The 25,872-nt window shown below is 35.0% G+C and overlaps 1 protein-coding gene across 4 annotated transcripts in view; it reads right to left on the minus strand.

Annotated features, from left to right (window-relative positions):
- Positions 1 to 870: 870 nt before the first annotated feature.
- The window catches only part of LOC149807032 (FGGY carbohydrate kinase domain-containing protein-like), a 75,288-nt gene continuing 50,286 nt past the window's right edge, over positions 871 to 25,872 (minus strand). For 3 of the 4 annotated variants that reach the window (XM_089960926.1, XM_089960914.1, XM_089960936.1), the window contains 7 exons: positions 21,450 to 21,511; positions 19,312 to 19,468; positions 15,968 to 16,042; positions 12,268 to 12,388; positions 11,638 to 11,732; positions 8,326 to 8,387; positions 871 to 4,332 (listed from right to left, as the gene is read on the minus strand). In XM_089960926.1, the coding sequence (XP_089817052.1) occupies positions 4,254 to 4,332; positions 8,326 to 8,387; positions 11,638 to 11,732; positions 12,268 to 12,388; positions 15,968 to 16,042; positions 19,312 to 19,468; positions 21,450 to 21,511 (651 nt within the window). In that variant the 3' untranslated portion in view covers positions 871 to 4,253. The remainder of the gene's footprint in view (positions 4,333 to 8,325; positions 8,388 to 11,637; positions 11,733 to 12,267; positions 12,389 to 15,967; positions 16,043 to 19,311; positions 19,469 to 21,449; positions 21,512 to 25,872) is intronic. The other variant, XR_016421652.1, reaches the window with a different exon arrangement.

Raw genomic sequence — 25,872 nt, forward strand, 5'->3', positions numbered from 1 at the left:
TACCAGACTGACATGTCACTAATATTTTCCGGCAAAGTATTTGGCTCAAACACAGTAAATGCATTCAAAATCTCATGGTCAGGGAATCTGTCACATATGCCTGCATAAATAATCCATACATACTGTACTGCTTTGGCTGACAAGTCATTATCGTGTGATGATTGGTTCAGTTCTGTCCCTCTGGAGTGGCTGCTGTTGCACATGGTTACAAGAAGCTCCTTGCCGAGGGGCCTGATATGGGGTATATCTTGATTATTAACACGTTTATTCATGATAATGTATGGCAAATCTCATCTGCATTCATGGGCTTAAGGGTTTTTAATTTTTCAAATATGTTAATAAAGTGTTTGCACCAAAAACATGAATTTGTAAAATATCATATTGTAATGAATTTGCCACAATGTCTCTGTCTGTCATGGTATGAAGAGTTAAGGATGCTTTATCTAACAATGTCACCAGTTTGTTGTCCTCAGCTGTATTGTGGGCTGATCCTACATGGTCCTCCTCTGATGCTGATTTCCTAAAGTTCCTCGATCCAGCTGGTACGAAGTTGCTTTTTGATGGTACTTTTGGTTGAGTTTACAAACAAATCACTGTGACTACTGTCACACCTCAGCCAAGGAAATAGTTTTGTCCACTTTCCATTAAAAGCTCTAGCAGTTGTGATCATTATTATGCTTACTTTGACATGGTGAGTAGTGATATTTTTTTACATCAAAGGAATATATACCCTACCAATGTAAAAAAAATATAATTTATAATACCAAAAAAAACTATAATGAAAAGCCAATCATAAAAATTTAATTAAGTCTAGTCATAAACACCATTATTAACTGTTGGATAGAGAAACAATATGTAAACTAGACATGCTGACCTTGAATTAGGATGTTTATTTGACAGTTTCACGGATAAACAATTGAAGACAATTTGATAAAGTATTTTTTAAATGTTATGATTGATTACCAGTTGCTCAAAACATGCCAGTCAGAACCTCGAAACTGCTGAACATGTCCAACAAATACAAGGGTTTCAGGAAGCCTGATATATATATTGGTATATATTTGGAATGTAGATCTAAATTCTGCACAAGTATTATAAAGGGGACTTTTCACAAAATGATATGTTAAGTAAACCTTAGGGAACTATAAAAAAAAAAAACATTAGAAACAGTTTTTATTATATAACCTTGTAAACTTTATTCACCTGAATGTTCACAACAAGGTCACTTGAATTGAGTAGATACTGATAAGCTCAGTTTCATATAAAAACACATTAAAATCTAAGGTACATCATTCATACTCGAATGGACACATCTAGGGACTTGCACTGTTCGCAAAACTTATTGATTTGGGTGCAATTTCAAACTCAGATCTTGTTGCTCTGGATTTTATTATATTCATTTAATAGATATAAACAATATCTATCAATATTGCTAAAACAAGTTTCAACTTTCAAGTCCAATATTATAATAACTGAATATAAAATATTTAGCTTGCAATCGAGCTGTGTAATTTCATGAATACAGAAACATAACCTAATACACATATTGCATACTCTAATGAACTCGTGTAGCTGACAGTACACATCCTATATCCCTATATTTGTCATCTTTGATGACAACTAATGGAATTCTACTTAATATTACTGTATCCTGTATCCCTATATTTGTCATCTTTGATGACAACTAATGGAATTCTACTTAATATTACTGTAATTACCATCTGATAAATATAAACTTGTCAAAATTTGCTTTTGAAAGTAAAATATTGCCTCCACCCTCTTCACAACCATGAATAATGCTGATGTCTTTAACCTATGACCTTGAAAATAAGGTACCAGAATCTAATCTGATATTTGGACCCACTCAAGGTATCTAAATTCAGCAATATAGACAGTATCCTGAAAATATTCTAAGTAATGTACAAAACAGAATTATTAATTCCCGATTATCTAATAAATTTTTTAAGTACTAAAATGATGGGCTTGGATAAGCAAGGTTTCAGTGTAGCAGGGTTTAAATTATACATCAGCATAGTCATGTAAGTAACATAAGAAGATCTTAAATGAAATAATAATTGTTCTAAAATTTAATACCCAAGTATTTTACCTAAGTGCATTCATTCCCAACTGTTGAATAACCTGTACCTTATTTATCATCACAAGACTTCCAGACAAATATTATCGATTAATGGACATTCAGAATTACAGACTGGCACTAAAGTGAGTCAATGTACGTGAAAAATCACATGTAATCATTCATTAACAGTGCAGAGAGTACTTCATATTTTTCATTGTGACATCACTGCATGCAAAATTCAATTCAGTTTACACTTGATCACACCTCATGGTTAGCCTCATCTACAAATGTCTAGGGGCCCCGAGTGGTCTAAAGCACTCTCCGTTACAGATCACTGCCATCTCACCTATCTGCGCCGGTTCGAGTCTCGGATTCAGCCAATGTGGCTATGTGCTCAAAAATGGCGTTAAACCCAACAAAAAACAACAACAAATGTCTACAAATTTTACCACTGATTTTGCGATATGTATTTCTCGGGGCATTTGTACAATGATCTTCCAAGGAATGTTGATCAACGACAAGCAAATTAGCAAATAATCACCATCTCAAAGTATGTGTAATCAAATTCTCAAAAATGAAACCTATGGCTGAAAGATAATGAATTCCATCATGACCTGTATGAACTTGCCTCTTCACAATCAATGAGTTTGTACTGTTTTCTGATGATCAGTATTGTCTCAATGCTCCAGCTCAAAATATTTTTAATAGAGGGTGAGAGCATGTGGAGAATGTATTACAGTAGAAGGGGCATATTAACGACAGAACTAGCTACTGTATTTTTATTTCTCTCTGATATTAATGAGACCAAAACACTATTAAATTTGCATTCTGCATAAAGTTAATAGAAATATGAAGCAAAATTACTTGAAAATAATGGCTTATATTAAGAACTTGGAAGGGTCAAATTGGAGGGCATTCAAGGCGGATGTGGGGATTAACCCTCCAGTTCTATCCTTCTAGTGCAGCATCTTGTACATTAGGATAAGTGTAATAATGTCTGCTGATTTAAACGAACAACCAAGTTTTTTTTTTACCTAGTGCAGCATCTCATACATTTGGATAAATGTAATAATGTCTGCTGATTTAAACAAACAACCACGTTTTTTTTTAACCTAATCAAAGAAATATTAATGTACATAAATACTGTAATATAATATTTTTTTATATAAATCTGCAAAACCTTCTCTCCAAGTTATAAGAAAAAAGCAACTGAAATTTATTTTGTTACTTACCTGTGGGAATATAATGTGACATGAATATTAAAATGTGTGCAAGTAATATTCATGCTCATACAAGCTGACAGCCAATTAAGGAGTAAAAAGACTACCGTCTAGACAGTTTGGGAGTGCCACTGTGAATGGGAATTGATGACAACATGTGCCCCTGCCCATGAAGGGTAAATGCAGATAATATCACAGTGGAAGATAAATAGGCCTTTTTTAAAGGCCTGCATACATATTACAGTTAAAATAAAATGCATATGTGTAAAAAAAATACTCTAGTGTGGTACTTTATTCATTTAGACCACTGCCAGAAATTAAAACAATTGCAATATTTCATACATTGTTACAATTAAATGTAAATAGAAGGATCATTTAGGCATAATATTCCATATTCAAACAGTTCTAAGTCAGAATTAAATTTGTTAACCTCTCAAATTGAACCAAGTATAATCATTGAAATCAATCAGCTGATCTTCTACCTGAAACAACATTGCTGATGAGACAGTGTATCAATGGTAACATTATTCATAAACAATTGTGCAAGAAATATATGCATAAAATAAAATTCCACAGGAATTGAAACATGTTAACACAATCTCATTTTATGATGCCATCACCTTTCCAGGATCTCTCTGTAATGTCTTTGAAACATGTTAACACAATCTCATTAGTTGATCCCATCATCTTTTCAGGATTTCTCTTTAATGTCATTGAGAGAGCAAGTTAACACAACCCATTTGCTGATCCCATCATCTTTCCAGGATCTCTCTGTAATGTCTTTGAAACATGTTAACACAATCTCATTTTATGATGCCATCACCTTTCCAGGATCTCTCTGTAATGTCTTTGAAACATGTTAACACAATCTCATTAGTTGATCCCATCATCTTTTCAGAATTTCTCTTTAATGTCATTGATAGAGCAAGTTAACACAACCCCATTTGCTGATCCCATCAGCTTTCCATGATTTCTCTGTAATGTCTCTGATGTTGATACATCATCAAGAACACTTCATACTTTTTACTGTGGTAGCTATTAAGGACAAAGTAAAAGATAATTATTTAAATTTACATCATAAAATAATTAAAACAATGCAAAGCATGCTTCTTCTAATTGGTCATTGATTAAACTAATTCCCTATCATTCAAATAAAAAATGGCATAGAGCAATGAGGTGGTACTGCTATTCTCATGTATATCTAACTTTTCTATACTCATGGTTATTCCATGGAAGTTTCCAGTTCAGCTGTAGGAATAAGAGAATATATGGTGAAGACCGAAGAACGAGAAAATAGACCATACAATAGTCTCTTATTATAATCCTTAATGGGAGTCATGAAGGTGTATCATGATATAGGCATGGTTGCCTTTAGGCCAAAAACAAAAATAAAAGCGTTTTTGATCAGCCAACCATACCTGTTTTTCGGTGCCAACCCTGTCACTTTTTTCCCCAGAGTGTAATTTTTTTGTTTTTAAATTTCTGAAATTGATTTGTGCCTCTAATTGAGCAGGTTTTGCCAAGTACATGAAGTGCTTTATAGTATATTATTTATACTGATCATTATAATATATACGTTTCAACAAAAAATAAAAATAAAAATTCCTGAAAGTGTTTTTTGGCATCTAATTAAGCTGGATTAGCCCAGTACTTGATGTGCTTAGTACATTATATATACTAATATTTATAATATGAATATAATTCATTTTAAAAAATCTATCTAACTACCCTAATTTTAAACCAGTGCAATAGGAAACATTTTTTTCTGCTATGCATAGTAAAGTGGTCCACTGTTATAACAGCCATGATGGTATACCATGATAAAGGCATGGCTGCCTTTTTCTGGAATACATTATTCATAGTACAGTGGTCCCTTATCATAACAAGTAATGGAGCCATGAAGGTGTACAATGATATAATCAAGATCATCTTGTACTAAGTAAATTATACACAGTACAATGGTCCCTTATTATCACACCATGAAGGAGAGCCATTAAAGTGTACCATTATATACCATTAAAGTGTACCGTTATATACCATTAAACTGTACTGTTATATACCATTAAACTGTACCATTATATACCATTAAAATGTACCCCTGTATACCATTAAAGTGTACCATTATATACCATTAAACTGTACTGTTATATACCATTAAACTGTACCATTATATACCATTAAAATGTACCCCTGTATACCATTAAAGTGTACCATTATATACCATTAAACTGTACTGTTATATACCATTAAACTATACCATTATATACCATTAAAGTGTACCATTATATACCATTAAAGTGTACGGTTATATACCATTAAACTGCGTGGCCGAGTGGTCTAAAGCGCTCTCCGTTACGGATCACTGCCATCTCACCTCTGCCTGCGTGGGTTCGAGTCTCGGATTCAGCCAATGTCAGTATGTGAGAAAGCTTACCAGTAGCTTCTCGTGGGTCGGTGGTTCTTTCCGGGTTTTCCCGGGTTCTTCCTCCACCATTAATACTGGCCGCCATGTATAGCCTATCGTGTGCTGAAAAATGGCGTTAAACACTACAACAACAACAACAACCATCATTAAACTGCCGTTATATACCATTAAAGTGTACCATTATATACCATTAAAGTGTACCATTATATACCATTAAAATGTACCATTATATAGCTTAGGTCACATTAAACAGGGATCCATTTTCTAAATAAATAAATTCAACCAGTACAATGGTCCCATGACCATATCTGTGTTTTATTACATACTCATTTAATTGTACATGGTATTATAGATGTTCAATTTATGTTTCTGGATCTCACACCTTCAACAACTTTTACCACTTGAAATATTCAACAATAGTCTACTAAGAAAGTATTGAGTATTATTTATTGTTATAAATTTTAAACGACAAGTAATTTCAGAACTGCATATGCAGTTTTTAATTTTAAACAATTCAGTAATATGAGGAAAGGGGTGTAATTTGTACAATGTATCTGGTGAAAATGGATGAATTTGCCACTGGAGCCTAGTCAGGGAGTACTATAAGTGGCAATGAGGAGTTTATAGGCATTTCACAGTAACTACTGCCAAGAAATTCAAGTTAGTTGAGGCTGACATAAATATTTTGGATAAAATGTTTGATGAGTTTTGAGATGAAGCCAGTGTGAAAACTGACACTCTATTGACTCAAAATAAATTTTAGCAGAATTACATTTTGTTACAAAGTTCTTGAGACTTTACCATCACTGGGGCACAAATAGGAAATTGCATTTTTGTTCACATTTAAAGTTCTCATGATTCTAAAAAAAACATAAAGAAAGCAGAATAAAAATTTGCTTTGAATTTTCTTGCTAAAAATATCCAAATGATTATTAAAAATCGATCCACATGTCACAAGGAGATTGAATCTTTACCTGAATCTTCATTTTGCTAAACAAGGAAAACATGCTATAATTGTCTCCTTGGCATTCAATGCATCAATAACTTGTATTGAAAACATTAAAAAAAGTCAGAAAATACTGTAAATTAATGAGCTTTTTTAACAACTGAATGTTCTGAATTACTGTAATTCTGACCTGAAATTTGCTTGGAGGTAGAGTGTGTGCATTAATTACATAGGTTGTAAGAAAAGTGTTCACTTACAGGTTCAAAACTTATATTATATTTGAGAAACAAAGAAAAAAACAATTTACATGTGACAGCAGTTTAAATCCATCCATTTGTAAAAGTCCAAAATAAAAGTAAAGCACTGCACAGGTCTCGTGAGTTTTTTCAAAGTGGGTTGTACATTATCTTTCATAAACCTCCAAAGACATTAATTTAATTGATTTAAAAGGATACATTACTGATTTATAAAGATGGTATGTAAATGCAAAATACGGTTTGTTCTGAGTTGATGAAAGAACTCATCTGATATGGTGTAGCCTCAACATAATCCTATGCTCTGTCAAACTCTTTCTTTCTGCTGACTCCTAACAAAACACTTATGTACTTTTGTCTATAAATCAGAGACTGTATTAAACTGAGGTGCTTTATAGTAAAGGACCAATGTATTTACCTTTAGCTTTTCCCTACTGTTGATATTGAGGAGAAAAAATTGTCTATCAAAAGGTGACTTATCTCCTGGACCAGCTGTAGCTATTGTCAATGTAAAATATGCACAAATATGCGATTTCATATCAGGTGACCTTGACCTTTGTTCTAATGATGTCACTCAATAGAGAGTGACCACTTCTCAAATGTAATGCACCTAAAAAGATGGTCATTCTTGTAAACACATTCAGTTTCAAAGATACTGAGATGTACTTTTATTAATGCAAACATGATGATGAATTCGGTATAGGTCATGGGACTGCCCCAAGGGAAATCCACCTGACCTCATTTCTGATTGGCTAGCAGCTAAAGTACTTGACCTTGTTTACAATTAGAGTGATTTTGAAATGTTAAGTTGAGCCCCATTCTGCTTTCAGTTTTTAATATAAGGGATGAATTACCTGAAATTAGTTATTCCTAGCATGAATATCAGTCTTAGAAGAGACAAATAGTTGTGATCATTTGAGTGGATTTATTTATTTATTTAAATTATTCATTGGAATTACATATCTAGAAAATCTGAATCACATATAAGCAAGTAGGATTTTTTGTTTGTGCCACATCTAGAAAATCTCCATCTATTACAGGCAGAAATTCTCAATCACATATAGGCAGAAAATATCAATTGCATATATAGACATACAATCTCAATCTTGGGCCCCGAGTGGCCGAGTGGTATAAAGCGCTCTCCATTATGGATCATTGCCATCTCACCCTTATGTGTGTGTTCAAGTCTCAGATTCAATGTGGGTATGTGAGAAAGCTTGCCAATAGCTTCTCATGGGTTGGTGGTTCTTTCCGGGGGTTTTCCAGGTTCTTCCCCTCCACCATTAATAATGACCGCCATGTATAGCCTTTTGTGTGCTGAAAAATGGCGTTAAACACTACAACAACAGTCTCAATCATATATAGGCAAGTCCTATTTTCATTCCTTAAGGGGATACACATACCTCTCTTCCTCTCTGTTTGGAAATATGACCTGCCCTCTCCCACCCATGTGCTGCATGGCCTCCTGAATCAAAATGTAAGTAATAATTACAATAATCACATCACTGGTACACACAACATAAATCTATACATTATTTAAGAAATTTGAGCAAACCACACATGTACTGCCTTAAAAGAAAAGTGTACATAATGACAACACTGCTGACAAACAGGGAACAACACTTAGTGTAAGCATGCTAATGTAATACTGATGACATACAAGACTGTTGATAATGTCTAAACCATAAGCTCTTTCCACATCTTATCAATTTCACTTTTGTAAGAATACATGTAATCAGACTCCATACCCTCAAAACATCCTGAACATGAAACCCCAAAGTCATGTTCAAAATCTAATGAGGCAAATAAGACCACCTGAAACATACCAGAACCAGAAATCAAGTCATGAAAATTCCAAAAGTTCTTGATCTGAACATTACTGTCAGTAAACTTCCAGCATGGACGAGGTAAGAGCTGATATGTTTTCCATAAAATGAGCCAATATTTAAAATTTCAAAGCAAATTCAAATTCTATCCTGAGTATTTCAAAAAAAATTTGAGTGACTGAATGTCTTGCATAATCAATGATCAGATAATAAAAGAATCAACCAGTCCACATAACACATGAATCATCGCCATCCTGATTTTATATGCATAAATATATCATAAAATGTACTGTAAAGATGCAATGACAATGTGGTAGCTGTAGTATTGTAAATATTTATGAAATAACAGTATAAAAGTACAATGCAACCTTGCTATAATGCACCTCGCTATAATGCAAATTCAGATAGAACAAGGTCGTGGCGTGGCTCCCGAAATTTCGTATATTCATTCGCACATGAAACAATATTTTTGTTCAAAGTACATGAAATAGTGTATAAAAAAATTATTATCATTATGGAGAGGAGATCGCATATGAATTCCAATTTAATATGATCGTGGCATGGTTCCTGAAACTGTTTGTGTAAGAATTTTAATATAATACGATCATGGCATAGCTTCTGAAATTTAACAATATCACCAGGTTCTTGAAGTGTTATGCCAAAATAAACATTATCAGAAATGTTACTTATTACTGGTCCATGAGTAAAGTCAGTAAGTCGTCTTTGTGATTGTCTTCAATTAATTCTGTATACAATCGTTGCTCAAACAATAGCAACATGTGTTTCTTCTTTAGCTGCATACACAACCAAGCAGCAGACAATGCGGTGGTTGATAAAAGAGCCTCACAATTTAATAAACGTAAAAAAACAAAAGCCGCCAACATGTTTGCTCGGCTTGGTAGTGTTATTAGACACAATCAGTTGATCAGTAAATAATGTCTGCTATATTAGCTGGAAATTGAAAGGGTATGAAACTGTACATGCATTCAACTTTAAAATTTTTTATAAAAGTGACTCGTGACCATTGCAGGCCTACTGCACTTAGTTCTCGGGTTTTACATGTGTATGGGGTTTTCTTATGAACTCGTTATTAATTTTCTATTTTTTATAAAAATATTTTATTGTTATGGAAAAGCAAGTTAACAAATGCAATTCGTTCTCTGCACTTTGCACAAAAACAATTTATTATCATTTTGGGGAAAAGATCGTGTATGAATTCGAATATAATGTGATATATAATACGATCGTGGCGTGGTTCCTGAAATTTTAAATACATGTACGTGTATTTTTCTCGTACCCTGAAAAAACTTTTTTTAAAGTACAAGGAATAGTGTGCAAAATGTTTATTATCATTTTGGGAAGCGTACAAATTCAAATCCAATACGATCGTGGCTTGGCTTCTGAAATTTAACAATTTCACCAGGTTCTTGAAGTGTTATGCCAAAGTAAACATCAGAAATGTTGCTTATTACTAATCAATGAGTAAAGCCAGTATGTCGTCTTTGTGATTGTCTTCCATTAATTCTGTATACAATCGTTGCTCAAACAATAGCCGACATGTGTTTCTTCTTTAACTGCATACATACACAACCAAGCAGCAGACAATGCGGTGGTTGATAAAAGATTCTCACAATTTAATAAACATCAAAATACGAAAGCCGCCAACATGTTTGCTCGGCTTGGCGGTGCTATTTGACGCAATCAGTTGACCAGTAAATAATGTCCGCTTTATTAGCTGGAAATTGAAAGGGTATGAAATTGTACATGTGTTGAGCTTAAAAAATGTATAAATGTGACTATAGCTATGAGTAAGAGTACTAATATTAGTACTAATGTGACTCGTGATCATTGCAGGCCTACTGCACTTAGTTCTCAGGTTTTACATTGGTATGGTGTTTGTTTATGAACTCGTCATTAATTTCCTATTTTTTATTTGTTTAAATTACTGTTAAGGAAAAGCAAGTTCACAAACGCAAGTCGTTCTCTGCACTTTGCGCAATGATTAGTATAGTAGTTTTCACACGTTTCTTTCGATATTCACAAAATCTGAAGTAAAAGTTATATGCAAGCTGAAAGCATGTGTTGATTGTTAATTATTCTTGCTGTAGTCGTTCAAACGAATAGGCGTACAAGCGTTAATTATTGGAAATTTGCAATGGATAAATGTAAACGGAAATGCATATGAGAAAATTGTAGCAGTATGAAATTTGTACAGACACCGTTCATAGACCCTGGAACGTAATGAACCTTACACATACTTCGTCTTTCTTAAACAAATTTTGCTGTTAATTTTTCCCATTGAATTCAGACACATAATGATGTGTGACAGAATTATTGAATAGTTTAAATATGTATGCAATTTTGGCAATGGAATTACATATATTATGGATTAATTGCAAGCCCCGATGGTATGATATCAGATGGCAAGTAAACAGTGTTGATACTCTGTTCATGCTCTATATTAGACACTGAATTCAGACACAATGATCTGGAGAAAAAATTATTGAATATTGCAAATCTATGTGCAATTTTTCAATGGAATTAAATGCATTATAGATGAACTGCATGCCACGATGGCATGATAGTAAATGGTGTTGATACCCTATTCATCATACACATTAGACACGAATACATGTATATGTGCCAATGAGATATTCTCTGAAAGAAGTAAAATACTGTAAACCCCACATTAACGCGACCCAAATATTAATGCGATCTAATTTTTGGGACTCCAATTATCACGTTATAGTGTGGTTCCACTGTATATCATTTCACTTTTTAAAAGTCAATGTTTTTATGGAAAAAAATAGACAAATAATAACAAGAAGCACCTATGAAGTATCTGTTACTGGGTAGCTCAGTACTTCATAGTTAAAGAAGTCACTATACCTGTATAGAGCTGTACGTCCCTGAGGCTGTGGCCCCTAAAATGGCTGCTCCTAAAAGGACAGATTCTGGTTCATCAGGCAAGATTACTGGCAATCCTGGTTTATAACAAATGTACATGTATTAGTTACATCTGTTCTTCAGCCTAAACAAATAAAACAAATTTCAATTTGATTATTTAAACAACCTTTCTGTGTAATGCTTTTATATACCATCCCATATGTCCAGTAAATTTTGTTTCCAGATCAGCTTTTCAGGTAGAGACATTCATGCTCATCAAAACATTACTTTTATCTTATGACATGAACCCAAATGCGATTATACATTCTTCCCTTATTCCACTGACTTTCTGACATCACTGAGCTTAAACAAATTGCAGTAACTTTTATTTTTATTCGATGTCTTTTTTTATCCCTTAAGGTATCGAAGAATCATGGCATTTTAATTAGTTCAAATCCATGACCAAAATATCTTGCAACGTAATTGAATTTAAGCACTAAACAATTCATCTGCATTTGATACTAAATTCAAACATTGTACCAACAAAATACAGTGATTTACATGCAATATTAAGAGTTAACATTCTATAAACAAACACGATTGGTGTTTAAATGATACTAAAATATTGCTAACCTATAACATCTGCATGGGTCTGTATATATAGTGTGTTTTTCCGCAAGCCCCCACAGACATAGAGAACAGTGATCTCCTGTCCTGCCTTCCTCATCTCACTTAGAATGTGTTTAGAGCTGTACTGAAAAGAATCACTCTAGTATTACTTAATACATAACAGGACACAATAGAACCAGTCTAATATAATAGGAATATTCAGGCTATTCCATTTCATTCAACGAGGATAGGATGGAACAATACATTTGTGTAGGGGTATATTCCATTTCAATCTACCTTGATAGGGAGAAACCATACACTTTTGTAGGGGTATTATTCATTTCAATCTACAGGGACAGGGGAACCATAAACTTTGGTAGGGGTACCTCCATCAAAAAATATTTTTAAACCTGAATGTAATCAAAAGTTACATACCTCACCTCTATAAAGTATTATTAGTCTCCAGCAACCATTGTAAGCATTAATTAAAATGAAGAAAACAAATTCAGACCAAAGTGATCCTGATCTATGACATGTGATGAGGCATAAAAGACAACAAAATAGGAACTTTCTTTTTTATGTCTTAGTACAGGTATTATAATGAACTGATAAAAGAAATGGAGATAAATGTTTTTCTTTTCTCTACTACAACTGAATTCTCAAATGCAATGCATGCAGTCCACTGATTTAATAGCAATACACAGTTAACATGTTGAGGGTAACCTATCACAATGCATAATATGTAATCATTTATATGGAAAGTCTACTACAGAGGATTTATTTATTCCTACTTCTAAGTATGCTGGTCAGAAAGGGTCTTCTCAGAAAGCTAGGATGTGTATAAAGTATAGAAATATACATGTGCTCTTGGACTAAACAGAAATACTTAACCTATGTTAGGAAACCATAAAATGTAGTTCAGCGACCTTCTTTAGTTATAAAGGTGTGGCACTAACAGAGATACACTTGTTATGTATATTATTACGACTCTATTGTATTAAACTAAGTAATAGAAAAGAACAAAAAAAACCCAACAAGTTTTGTAAAATTCAACCAATGATTTATTTCCATAGAATACAAGGTGAAAAATGTAAAAAGAACTTACTATATAGTGAATTAAATTCCAAATAATCCAAGAATTTCCAAGACAAGTCCTAATGATTAAAGTTCTGAATAAACTTTAGTGGTATTCGAAAATAAATCAAATGCTAAAAGTGTTGATGTACCTCTGACGGCCTGAGTTGTAGTGATGTGCTAACAGTCTTTTGTTGAATCACAATAATAATATACAGGAATACATCCTTATCTGTATGTCACTATCAATCCAAGTTTCTATTTCAAAGAATTTTATTTTTGAGCACTTTGTATTTCCAAAAGAATATCTTTGATTACATAAATTTTAATAAATTAATTTCAAAAAATCTGAGCACAACAATAATACCACTGCTTCTGCTCAGATCTTCAAGCATGATTGAATAATTTCTGGATAAATAAGATTACAGTCCTCTACTTGATCTCAAGTTACAATTAGCATTGTCTAAAAAAGGACTATTACCAAGTGAACATTTCATTCAGAAAGGTTCCAAATGTTTACGTTGTAAAATCTCAATTATAATTAGAAGGTTTGTTACTAAAATTATAGTGGTTAGAGCGTCTGCTTCAGATGCGGGAGGTTGTGGGCTCGTTCCCCGGCCGAATCATACCAAAGACTTAAAAAAATGGTACTAACAGCTGCCTTGCTTGGCACTCAGCATTAAGAGGTTAGTGTTAGGACTCGTCAGCCTGGTGTCAGGATAATGTGACTGGGTGGGATATCATGCTACATGTCTGCGGCATGATGTCCCAGTGCTAGACATCACTATAAACTGTCACACTGCAGACATTGTAGCGATATAACTGAATATTTTTTTTTAGCTATGTTAAAAATCCAAACCACACACACACACACTAAAATTATAATATAAAATGTGGTAAACAACAGATAGACCAGGCATTTCATGGGGAATTTCCAATGTTCTGTACTCAAATTGAGATAAGCATATTTACAAAACCAAACTCAATGGTCAGGTAGAAAATTAACTTGATTTTGGACAAGGTTAAATCCAAAATATAATTATCAATAGCATATAATGATTAAAAAAACAAACAGTGAAGATTAAATATACATAACAATATCTAAATTAAGTGTGTTAATTTTCATGATTATAGATTGAAAGGGTCATTTAGTAAATAACATATTAAATAGATAATTTTGAACATTATCGAATTGTACTTTGGGATGAGGTAATGATTTAATGCTGCTAACATGTTAAATAATACTGGCAAATATTGCTAGTTATGTGAAGCCATTGCCATTTTCATGGAAATTATTATCATTTTTGTCATTTTACTACTAAACATTTCCTAACAGTTTATTTTACTGCTAATTTTCAAACATTTAGATCTGTATTTCATACAAGATTTGGGATAAATGTACAGTGTGATATAGCACTAACAGAACACAATGTTAAGTACAAAATGGTGGAGTACCATGGTTTGTACAGGATACAATGTTAAGTACAAAATGGTGGATTACCATGGTTTGTACAGAGCACAATGTTAAGTACAAAAGGGTGCAGTACCATGGTTTGTACAGGATACAATGTTAAGTACAAAATGGTGGAGTACCATGGTTTGTACAGAGCACAATGTTAAGTACAAAAGGGTGCAGTACCATGGTTTGTACAGAGCACAATGTTAAATACAAAAGGGTGGAGTACCATGATTTGTACAGAACACAATGTTAAGTACAAAATGGTGGATTACCATGGTTTGTACAGAGCATAATGTTAAGTACAAAAGGGTGGAGTATAATGGTTTCTACAGAGCACAGTGATAAGTACAAAAGGGTGGAGTACCATGGTTTGTTCAGAACACAACATTAAGTACAAAAGGGTGGAGTACCACAGTTTGTTCAGAACACAACATTAAGTACAAAAGGGTGGAGTACCATGATTTGTACAGAACACAATGTTAAGTACAAAAGGGTGGAGTACCATGGTTTGTTCAGAACACAACATTAAGTACAAAAGGGTGGAGTACCATGGTTTGTGCAGAACAATCAAATACATAAGCAAATGATTATTAAACTACAATATAAAACACCTATCTTTTATTTGCCAGCAGAAGTACAATAAAATAAAATGAAATATAAAAATATCACATTTGCAATAAGCAGCAAATAAATTAATATAACAAATTATTTTTTAATTAATTTCAACTTAGGAATTTTATTTATTGTTAAGCATGAAGTTTTTGCTCACATTCAAGAATTTGTATATGGATCCAGAATTTACATAAAATAACATGATATGGATCCAGAGTTTATAAAATAAAATGTGATATAGACCCAGATTTTATACAATAAAATATTACACGGACCCAGATTTTATACAATGAAATGTTATCTGTACATAGATGTTATTAAAGTTGATATAGGCCTAAACTTCATTTAATGTGATATGGACCCAAATTTTATACAATAAAATATGATATGGACCCAGATTTTATATAATATAATGTGGTATAGGCCTGAACTTCAGTGAATGTGATATGGACCCAGATTTTATACAATGAAATGTTATATGGACATAGATGATATATAAGCTGATATAGGCCTAAACTTCATTCAATGTGATATAGACCCAGACTTTACATATTACAAGTTAATTTCAAGATTACTTACTGCTAGAGATTGGACAGTGGCAAGATACAGTACTGCCAGGCTCAACACATCTGACCTCAGGGTCAGGCCACTAACCTGAAGAAATCAGTAAATAATATTGAGATTTCAATGATAACCTGTCAAAACATAACAAGGTTTTGCATATACATGAAAAGTAAGAACTGAGAAAAAGAGAATCATACAGATTAGTGTGGAAAAAAATTATAAACAAATAAATAAATATAATATACAAATAGATCATGACTTCATCAACAAAACCTAAATCTTAAAAATATATTAAAATTTTAAGTCATTTACAAATTTGACATAACATGGAAAAATCAAGGAGGACAGAAAAAATTATCTAAAGATGGTGAATTTATGAAAAATGTTCATCACAGTCAAGACTAAGATGCAAAATTACATACAAGCATATTCAGTCCATCAGTATTTTAAGTGATTTTCTGTTGCTAAAATTCCAAGGGTGTAAATAAAATGCACACGGTTAGCAGGTCTAACAGATTTTTTTCATGTCATGATCCCCTCTACCCTGAGGCATGAAGGAGAATCAAATCTGAGCAAGGATGAGACACATATGACCATGGTTGCTGGAGCAGGTTGAGTTTCAGGTGGACTTTCCTGGGGATGTCTATTGCTAGATCATTCACCCAGGACTTGTCCCACATGATGGTGCTGTAAAAATCACTTTGCATTTCCTACCACTTATTTTCCATATTATCTCTGGTACCAGAACCATTATAGGCTAGCATAGGCCCCAGACCTATCCCAAATAAATTAAAGAACTTCCACTAGCTTCTGGGTCTGGAACTGGGCAGATGAAGACATGCAATTTGTGATTCCATCTCAATACAAAAAGTTGTCATTTGATGCCACTGCAGCACTAAAATCCAATGAAAGATTGAAAGATGGATGGACCATTCAGTGTGAAGGGTCCCTTCTTAACAGTGAGTCAGCCAGGACATTAAGCCTGCCTGTTCTGGACTGTTATCATCAGCTGAGCACACTAGTGCAAAGAGTCACAAACTAGAATGCATAGGTCTGGAGATTTGGTTCCGATCCTTGTTTTTGCAGGTAAGCAACCACCTTTAACTTGTCCAGAATCATAAGAACTGTCTTTCTGTATGGTTGATCGGTTGATCCATCCAGAAATAAAACATTTTATTGCTTTCATTTCTGCAAAGTTTATGTGAAAAGAGAACTCCTCTGGCTTCCACTCGCCACTGATCATGGTGAAGCCAGATAACAAGTGGCAGCTCCCCAACCACATCAACTGGTATCCATGCAGATCAAAACTTCTGGCTGGGAATTTTCAGGAGGAATTCCAGCCATGAGCCATTGTTGCTTGCACCATTTATACAGGAATTATTATATTTTAGTCAAGATCCAAATTCAGTCAACCAGAAAAAGGCACCACTGGACCAGCAATATCACCTGCAAAGAGCACTTAAAAAGGCAGCCAAGAAGGATCAAATCCATTGCTCCAACAAGAAGAGAGATAAGTTGCAGACACTCTCTCAATGAAATTGACTCCCACTCTAATTCATTGAAATGGGAAATAATATTGTCCTCGCCCTGAACCAAAGAAGCACTTATCTTGTATTTTTGAATGATGTCATTGATGTATGCCACAGTTGCTGCTAAAAATGTCTACCAGAAGGAGGTGACAGCACTGATGATGACCTTTGCAAATGACCATAGGCTGATGTTGAGACTGGACTAAAGTGAATGAAATCAGAATATCTTTCCTTGGAACCCCAAACCAAGGGAACATGCACAATGCCAGGTGTATAGGGAAGTGAATATATGCATCAGTTAAATCTAAGCTGACTGCAAATTATCACATTTATGGAAAACCTGACTAATCAAGTCTCCATTTTGAACCTCACTGCACTTGTCAAGCAAGCTGATGTCAGAACTGGCCTGAGCCTCCCATTGGTTTTGGGCACTAGAAACAACCTGTATTACAGCCCCAGTAGAGTTCAGCTGTCAAACTCCCATCACTGAATACTTGGTCAGAAATGACCAGATCTCCTCCAACCTTCCCAAAATTGGATGGCATGTCTCTCATGGAAGGTGAAGAGATGAGGATGGGGCTGGATAAATGAAATCCAAATTCCTCGACAAACTTGAATCATCCATTCATTTTGCAACAATAGATCAATCCAAGGCTACCAGAAATGAAAGAGTAAGGTGCCCTCCAGCAGGCTGCCCACAGGCAGGTGGGGTAGTGTGGGAAGTCATCAGTGACTGTTAGAAGGTCTGATGAAGGAGAAACCTTGCTTCCTGTCCCTATTGTTAAGTTACCTCCTGAATTGAGGCTGTCTGAAATCTGACTGAGATTGACACTGCTCCTGTGGTGCATTGTTTGGAATCGTATCATTTTTACTCTGAACATCCCTTGGTGGATGGGACTATATCAGCCTGAAGGTGGATGTCAGTGGCAAAGTAGGCTGTAGAAGAACTTCTGGTGTTTATTACTTCCATACCTCATTTATTCTACCACTAAACAGTAAGAGCACATGGAGGCAAGGAATTATGCAGCTTCTGTGCAAAAGAACAGAGACATCTCATGGCACAAGGTATCAATTAGCCATCAGGGCATTAGCTACTGCATGGAGTACAGTCCTGTTAATAACCATGCCAATCAGGGCTGTAGATGTAGCAAATATCTTTTTACTCAATACTATGCCAACTTTTTTGAAGAAACTTTGAAAATCACAAAGATAATATTGAATTATGGGAGGTTTAAAATTAGGATCATAAAAAGCGAATGTTTAAAGTGATAAACTTCCAATCAATGGACAGTCACTAAGCAGTGACATGGGTTATTTTCTCATTGACTTTATGCTATATATAGACAGGAAATACTGAACTTTTGCCATTTCTAGATTGCTGCATTCAGAAGGTAGTGGAATTTATCCCGTAATGTTAACATGATGAGGGAATGTATGTCAATTGGAGAAATCTGGATCATTAGAATGCTTTCTGTACAACTTTCTTCTAATGATGTTAATCACTTATGATGGAACTGTTCCAAGGTTTTTGTATCTTCATCTGTATTTTGATGGAACACACACATTATGTGTTAATATTAAAAGACCTTTATGTCATACATTGTCAAGTTTGGTTTACATTTGTTCAGTGATTCTGTGAAGCTGAAATTTGGAAAATGTTGAGGGATGCATGACAGAAGAGGCACAACAGAATACTCCCACAGATGCTGGGTCATACCATAAGTTCATGTGGCCATATTGCCTGGTGAGTTTTGATTATGCTCAGAGAGTAGAATTTACAATATACTGTCAAGACTAAAAATGTGTGGTTGAAAATAAATAAATCCTCACCATTCCCTTCATGGTATGATCAGCCAAGGGAGACCGGTTGCCATGATAATCAGGCCACACATGGAGATCCTGGGTCAACTGAGACACCGACTTGAAATTCTCCATGGCTGCCTCCTCTACCAACTTATCATATAAATAGTCATGGAGATGAAGATTTCTGTTAAAAAATAATAAAATAACAAAAAAACCAGACTTATTAAAAATGTCAAGTGTCTCACCAATATTATTTAGATCAATTTAATGATCAGAAAAACTCTCACACAAACTGCAGGAACACAGGAATGGTTCAATGTACTGATCTTCACATAATGTCCATTATTAGTACCACAGCAACGATTCAAAACTATGACCTAGTCCCATTCAAAAGACTGTGTGATGGATGGATGGATGGATGGACAGATGAACACAAGGAATCTTATATATTATTAGTACCACAGCAAAGATTCAAAACTATGACCTAGTCCCATTCAAAAGACTGTGTGATGGATAGATGGATGGATGGACAGATGAACACAAGGAATCTTATATAACCCACCTCATATGAAAAGAGGTATAATTACATTAGAATCTCATTTATCTTATCTGAATCAATCAAGATTATTGGTTTTTCAAAATCAAAAGCATATCTTCCCTGAGGAATGCCACACCCAGACTGTCTGAGGAAGGATATGCAACCCAGACTGTCTGAGGAAGGATATGTAACCCAGACTGTTTGGGGGAAGGATATGCAACCCAGACTGTTTGGGGGAAGGATATGCAACCCAGACTGTTTGGATAAGTCTATGCAATCCAGGCTGTCTAAGGAGGGATATGCAAACCAGACTGTTTTGGCAAGGATATGCAAGTTAGACTGTTTGGGCAAGGATATGGAACCCAGACTGTATGGAGAAGGATATACAACCCAGGCTGTTTTGGCAAGGATATGCAACCCAGACTTGTGGGGAAGGATATACAACCCATGTTGTTTGGGGAAGGATATTCAACCCAGTCTGTTTTGGGGTAGAATATGCAACCCAGACTGTTTGGGGAAGGATATGCAACCCAGTCTGTTGATATGCAACCCAGTGATTTTGTGTCTAGCATGATAGCCAATGAGCCACTGCAGCTCCAAATTTTTTTAAAGAAAAAGTGAGAAGTCAGTATGAATTCAGTCTTCTTTGTATTAAAATCCAAAACAAACATGGCTAAAATGTATGTAGTCCTTCAAATGTTATTGTTCAGAAAAACAACTGATCATACAAAAGTAAACTTCAAATTAAACAGTGGTCATAACTCAAATTTTGATAAAAGTAAAAGAAAAATCAAATTTCACCAGGTCCTTTTAACAGCAAGTCTCAAACCCAATTTCATTTCAATCCTTGAATGTTTAGAAGTTACTGCATAGAAAAGAAATCATCATGCAAAAATAAACTTTTAAGTCAAATGGAAGCAGCAGTAGCTCAGCTGATCAATTATTGAACTAGTAATCCAAGGAATGTGGGTTAGATACCCAGGTGATCTTCCATGATGTGTCTCTAGTTATGGCAATTTGCTCCCATTTTTTGGCATGATAGTCTCAAATAAGAGCCATAACTAAAATTTGATGAGAAAAGATGAAAACCAAACTAATCTAAATCTTTCTAATCTCAAGCCTTATAGCAAATTTGATTAAAATAAAAAATTCCTTCAATGTTATTTTGTAGAAAAAAATTAACATATTGATGGACAGGACAAATGGACATGGTAAAAGTAAATGCCCTCTCCACAGAACAGGGGTCTCAAAGACAAGGCCCATGGGTTGCATGAAGCCCAACAAGCTGTATCCTGTGGCCCGCAAAATGATTGGCTTCACAAGGTGTCATGAGAGATAAGAAAGGCTATGCAGCCATTGGGTCACTGAAAATGCCCTCATGCTGCCCTCAGCATGGTTTGAGTTTGAGACCCCTGCCATAGAATATGTCAGGGGATATAAAAATCTATTTTAAGAAAAAAATGTCTAAGCCTAATTGAATAATATAACTATGTTAAGCTAATCAATTAAGGAAAAATGTGCCAGCTTTTATTTTATTCATAAGAATGACAGCTCTAGAGAACTAAATAACAAGGTGAGTTTTAATGCATTGCTTGGATGTCTTGAATATGGAACAACATTCACTCACCTGATTTTTGCTTCCTTCAGTGCCTCATTGTATGCAACATGGTTCTCCAGCACATGATCTATCTGTAAGTAAACTAAGATGTATTGTACATATACAAAACTAAGATGTATTGTACATAGACAAAACTAGGATGTACTGTACATATACAAAACTAAGATGTATTGTAGACAAAACTAAGATGTATTGTACATAGACAAAACTAAGATGTATTGTACATAGACAAAACTAAGATGTATTGTACATAGACAAAACTAAGATGTATTGTACATATACAAAACTAAGATGTATTGTACATAGACAAAACTAAGATGTATTGTACATAGACAAAACTAAGATGTATTGTACATATACAAAACTAAGATGTACTGTACATATACAAAACTAAGATGTATTGTACATAGACAAAACTAAGATGTATTGTACATATACAAAACTAAGATGTACTGTACATATACAAAACTAAGATGTATTGTACATAGCCAAAACTAAGATGTATTGTACATATACAAAACTAAGATGTATTGTACATAGACAAAACTAAGATGTATTGTACATATACAAAACTGCATATGTGTTTTTAATGTTCCAAGTTGTCAAAAAGGAATAAGTTTGATATGGCATAGAAATATATTCAGGCTGATGGCCCAGAAATATTCATTTGCCATATCAAACAAATTATTTCTCCTAACCTGAAACAGAACACATTTAGTTAATTACATACTTTTACATTTTTGAAATAACTTTGCATCTACACAGTGTGAATAGAGTTCAAATCAATTTAGATTTGTGTAGGTTCAAGGTTTAATTTGGCACTGTGTCAATACATGGACACCATAAAACAAAAATTGGAGAGAACAATATGTCTTTCCAATAATATTTAATATTTCATAATATTTTAGGAGTAAATCCACTAGCTTGCAAATCAAGCCATCTCAAGAAAGGATTGCTTTAAAAGAAGTGCAAGATTCAGTAACTCGACGACTGTGGAAGGATGTTCTTTTCTTCTGTTTCTTTTTTGTGTTTTGAATCAACAAGGCAGAAATTTTGTTTGAGAATATTGACAGAGCAGGAGAAAATAAAGGCCAGAAGACTACTGATGCACTAAACACTAAATCTTCTTTGGGCATCATCTAATCAAGGAAGGATTTGGTACATGTGAGAGTGACTTTGAAGGTCTTGTAAAGGCAGTGTGTACTAAGCTGGCAAAGAGTATTTTTGGGGACAGCAAAGTCAGAAGTCCATTAATGCTGGGTCACAGTGAATTTGAGGCATTCACTTTGAGTGTTGCCTAACGTTTGAAGCAGAAAAGGTTGTTGTTGTAGTGGGTACTGGGTCATAATGGGGCCAGGACTGGTGATAGACCAGTTTGGTACTGGTCTATGAAAATTCCATGGGTCTAATACTGCACGGTGTGGAAGAATGGTTCACCAAATCGGGTGTCTGCTGACATCTGGTACTTAAGTCCAGTACTGGCTATTGAGGGAATGGTCACCATTGCCAGTATCAGGATCTATATGGAATGTCCAGAATTGGTCAATATGGGCCACTGTACTTGGTACTGGCCTAGTAGTCAGTACCATGATGCAGTGCTCTGGTTTTGACACTGTGGGCAATGACAGGGCTGTAACTGAGTGGGAAACCCATTACAGAATTTTGCCTCCAGTGACTTGGTCATGAGTAGTTTGGCAACAGATGCAGTCTTGTTGGCAAAATTGATGATGTCTGCATCCTTTTGTGTGCACGTCTCGGCTCTCACATTAGCCATTGTCAACTGTCTAGCCATCATGGCTATCTATCTCTCTCTGGGCCAGTGATAGCAAACATCATATGTATGTTCTGAACCACATTCCATACAGTTATTATTAACCAATGGGGTTATTATCCTCAGGCAGCTTGACTCACCTGCATATTCCCACATTTAATCCCGGTAATTGTTGTTGACATCCGCAATTACAGAAACCAAACAGTGGCATATACCACTGAAATCCATCAAGCATCACACTAGCCTCCAGTGACGACACAACTATGAATTAAGAAAAACCAGAAAACATGACAGAATTATGGCATATTACTTAAAATAAATGACATTTTACTTAAACAGCCTGCAATAAGTTTGGTAATGAGATAAAATGTAAAGACTTACAGAGCACTGACCTGGAAATCAAGATGTAAGAACCTGGTTTGGTCAGAAAACAGACAAAGTACACTTCTCCAAGGTCATAAAACTCCAATGAATCACTTAACCTGGTGAAGGGGGATAAAATAAATTGTATTTGTGAGGTTTCTTGTAACATTATGCTGACCAGGAATAATCAAAAATAGTAATTGCCCCAATACCTCTATCCAAGGGAAGACCATTTTATCTTACTTCAGTCTTGGCAAACAGATATTTTAGAACTTTTGCTGGTAAAAAATTCCAAAATATAGTGACTGTCTTCCGAGGAATGGATTTGCAAGCTAATGGGGTGTCAGTGAACATGTAATGCCATATGCAATGGGCAGTCCAGAATAATCAAATCCAGTGATGCCTTAAGTTGAAGAAACTCTCTTGCAGAAACCCACTTCTGGTTTGCAATTGCCCTTGAGAATCCATACAATATGTATTTGAGAAAGATGCATGAGATTGAGATAAATTGGAAAAGCACACAGAATTAGTTAATTTTATTAACAATCAAAATATCGACATCTTTTTCTGACAGAAACATGGCTAAAAACATAAGGTGATGAGCCCAAGTGCACAGATTTAACAACCACTGATTACTCCATCAAGTCATTCCCCCTGCACTCTCATGGTGGTGGAACTGTTGTCATCACAAAGCACTCCATGATCAACTGTCTTAACCACACTACATCCTTTGATTTCTACTCCACATCATCTGAACTAGTCCAAACCACACTCACACTGGAACAAAGGTCAGTCCATTTTTTCTGCCTCTACCACCCTCTTCCTAGTAGAAAAAACAAGCTGACTGAATCTCTCTTTTTGGAGCAGTTTCCGAATCTCCTGGAGTATGGAAATTCAATAGGTGGCAAGCTGATTATTCTTGGAGATTTCAACTTTCACTTTGACTCTCCTGGAAACCCATACACATCAAAACTCCTCGATTCCATTCACGTTTTTAACCTCCAACAGTCAGTTAGCCATCCCACCCATAAATATGGTCACGTTTTAGACTGGATTCTTCATAGACCTGATATATGACAGTCCTCCTTGGTGTCCCATGAACTTGCATCAGATCACGTCTGCATTATATGCCATCTTGACATATCAGTCCCTAAACCTCCATCTTTATTTGCTACTAAGAGAAACACCTCTGTATGATAAATAGAACCCATCTAATGCATGACATCCAAGCCAACCTAACAACTTGGTTACCTCATCATTGCTTGACAAATATGCCCCAGCAACCAAGCACAGAGTATCAATTAAAAAGTGTTCTCTGTGGTGGTATAGCAGTGTTTAGGGACCAGCTTCACACTGCTAAAAGAGACCACCATAAAGCTGAGAGGTTTTGGCTTTCCCCCAGACTTACTATTCATAAGCAAATCTATGAAGCTGCTAAAAAGAATGTCACAAGCATTGCCCATGCTGCGAAATCAGCCCAATACAGTACTAAGATCATAGAAAGTTCCAGCTGCAAAGAGCTCTTCGAGATTACTAACAAGCTAATGTCATGGAACAAATCTACACCACTTCCAACTACCTTCTCTCCAGTCAACCTTCCAGACCCATTTGCAAATTACCCTTCTTGACTTGTCTGCAGCATTTGACACAACAGACCATTATATATTACTTCACCGTCTCCAGCATGTATTTGGCATTCATGATACAGCCTTACTGTGGTTCAAGTCCTACTTGGTCAACAGGATACAAATTGTGTCTGAAAATGGAATACACTCCAGCCCAGTTAATCTATGTTGTTGTGTTCCACAGGGGTCTGTTTTTGGACCTGTTCTCTTCATTCTATACACTTAGCCGCTCTCAAGTGTCATAGATCATCATCCAGTGTCTCACCAATTGTACGCTGATGACACCCAAATAAACAAATCTAGCCACCCAACTGAAGTTGATGCTACCATCCAAGGTGTAGAGACGTGCATTTCTGATGTGAAATCATGGATGACATGTAACAAGCTGCAGACAAATGATGATAAAACTGGTCATTCTGATTACAACACAAAGACTTTCTCATTCACATCCTTTACCTCAAACAATAAATACCAGCAACACCAACATTAAATTCACATGGTCAGTATGAAACCTATGTGTTACTCTCAACAGTACTCTCTCATTGCACCAACATGTCATGAACATATGCAAGGCTGCATATCTTGAGCTGAGAAGCATCAGATCCATTTGCAAATATCTTTCAGTTGATGCCACTAAAATACTTGTGTGTTCCTTAGTACTTTCAAGACTGAA

This window comes from Sinohyriopsis cumingii, chromosome 1, assembly GCF_028554795.1.
Source record: "Sinohyriopsis cumingii isolate HCF-2022 chromosome 1, ASM2855479v2, whole genome shotgun sequence".
Taxonomy (NCBI): Eukaryota; Metazoa; Mollusca; class Bivalvia; order Unionida; family Unionidae; genus Sinohyriopsis; species Sinohyriopsis cumingii.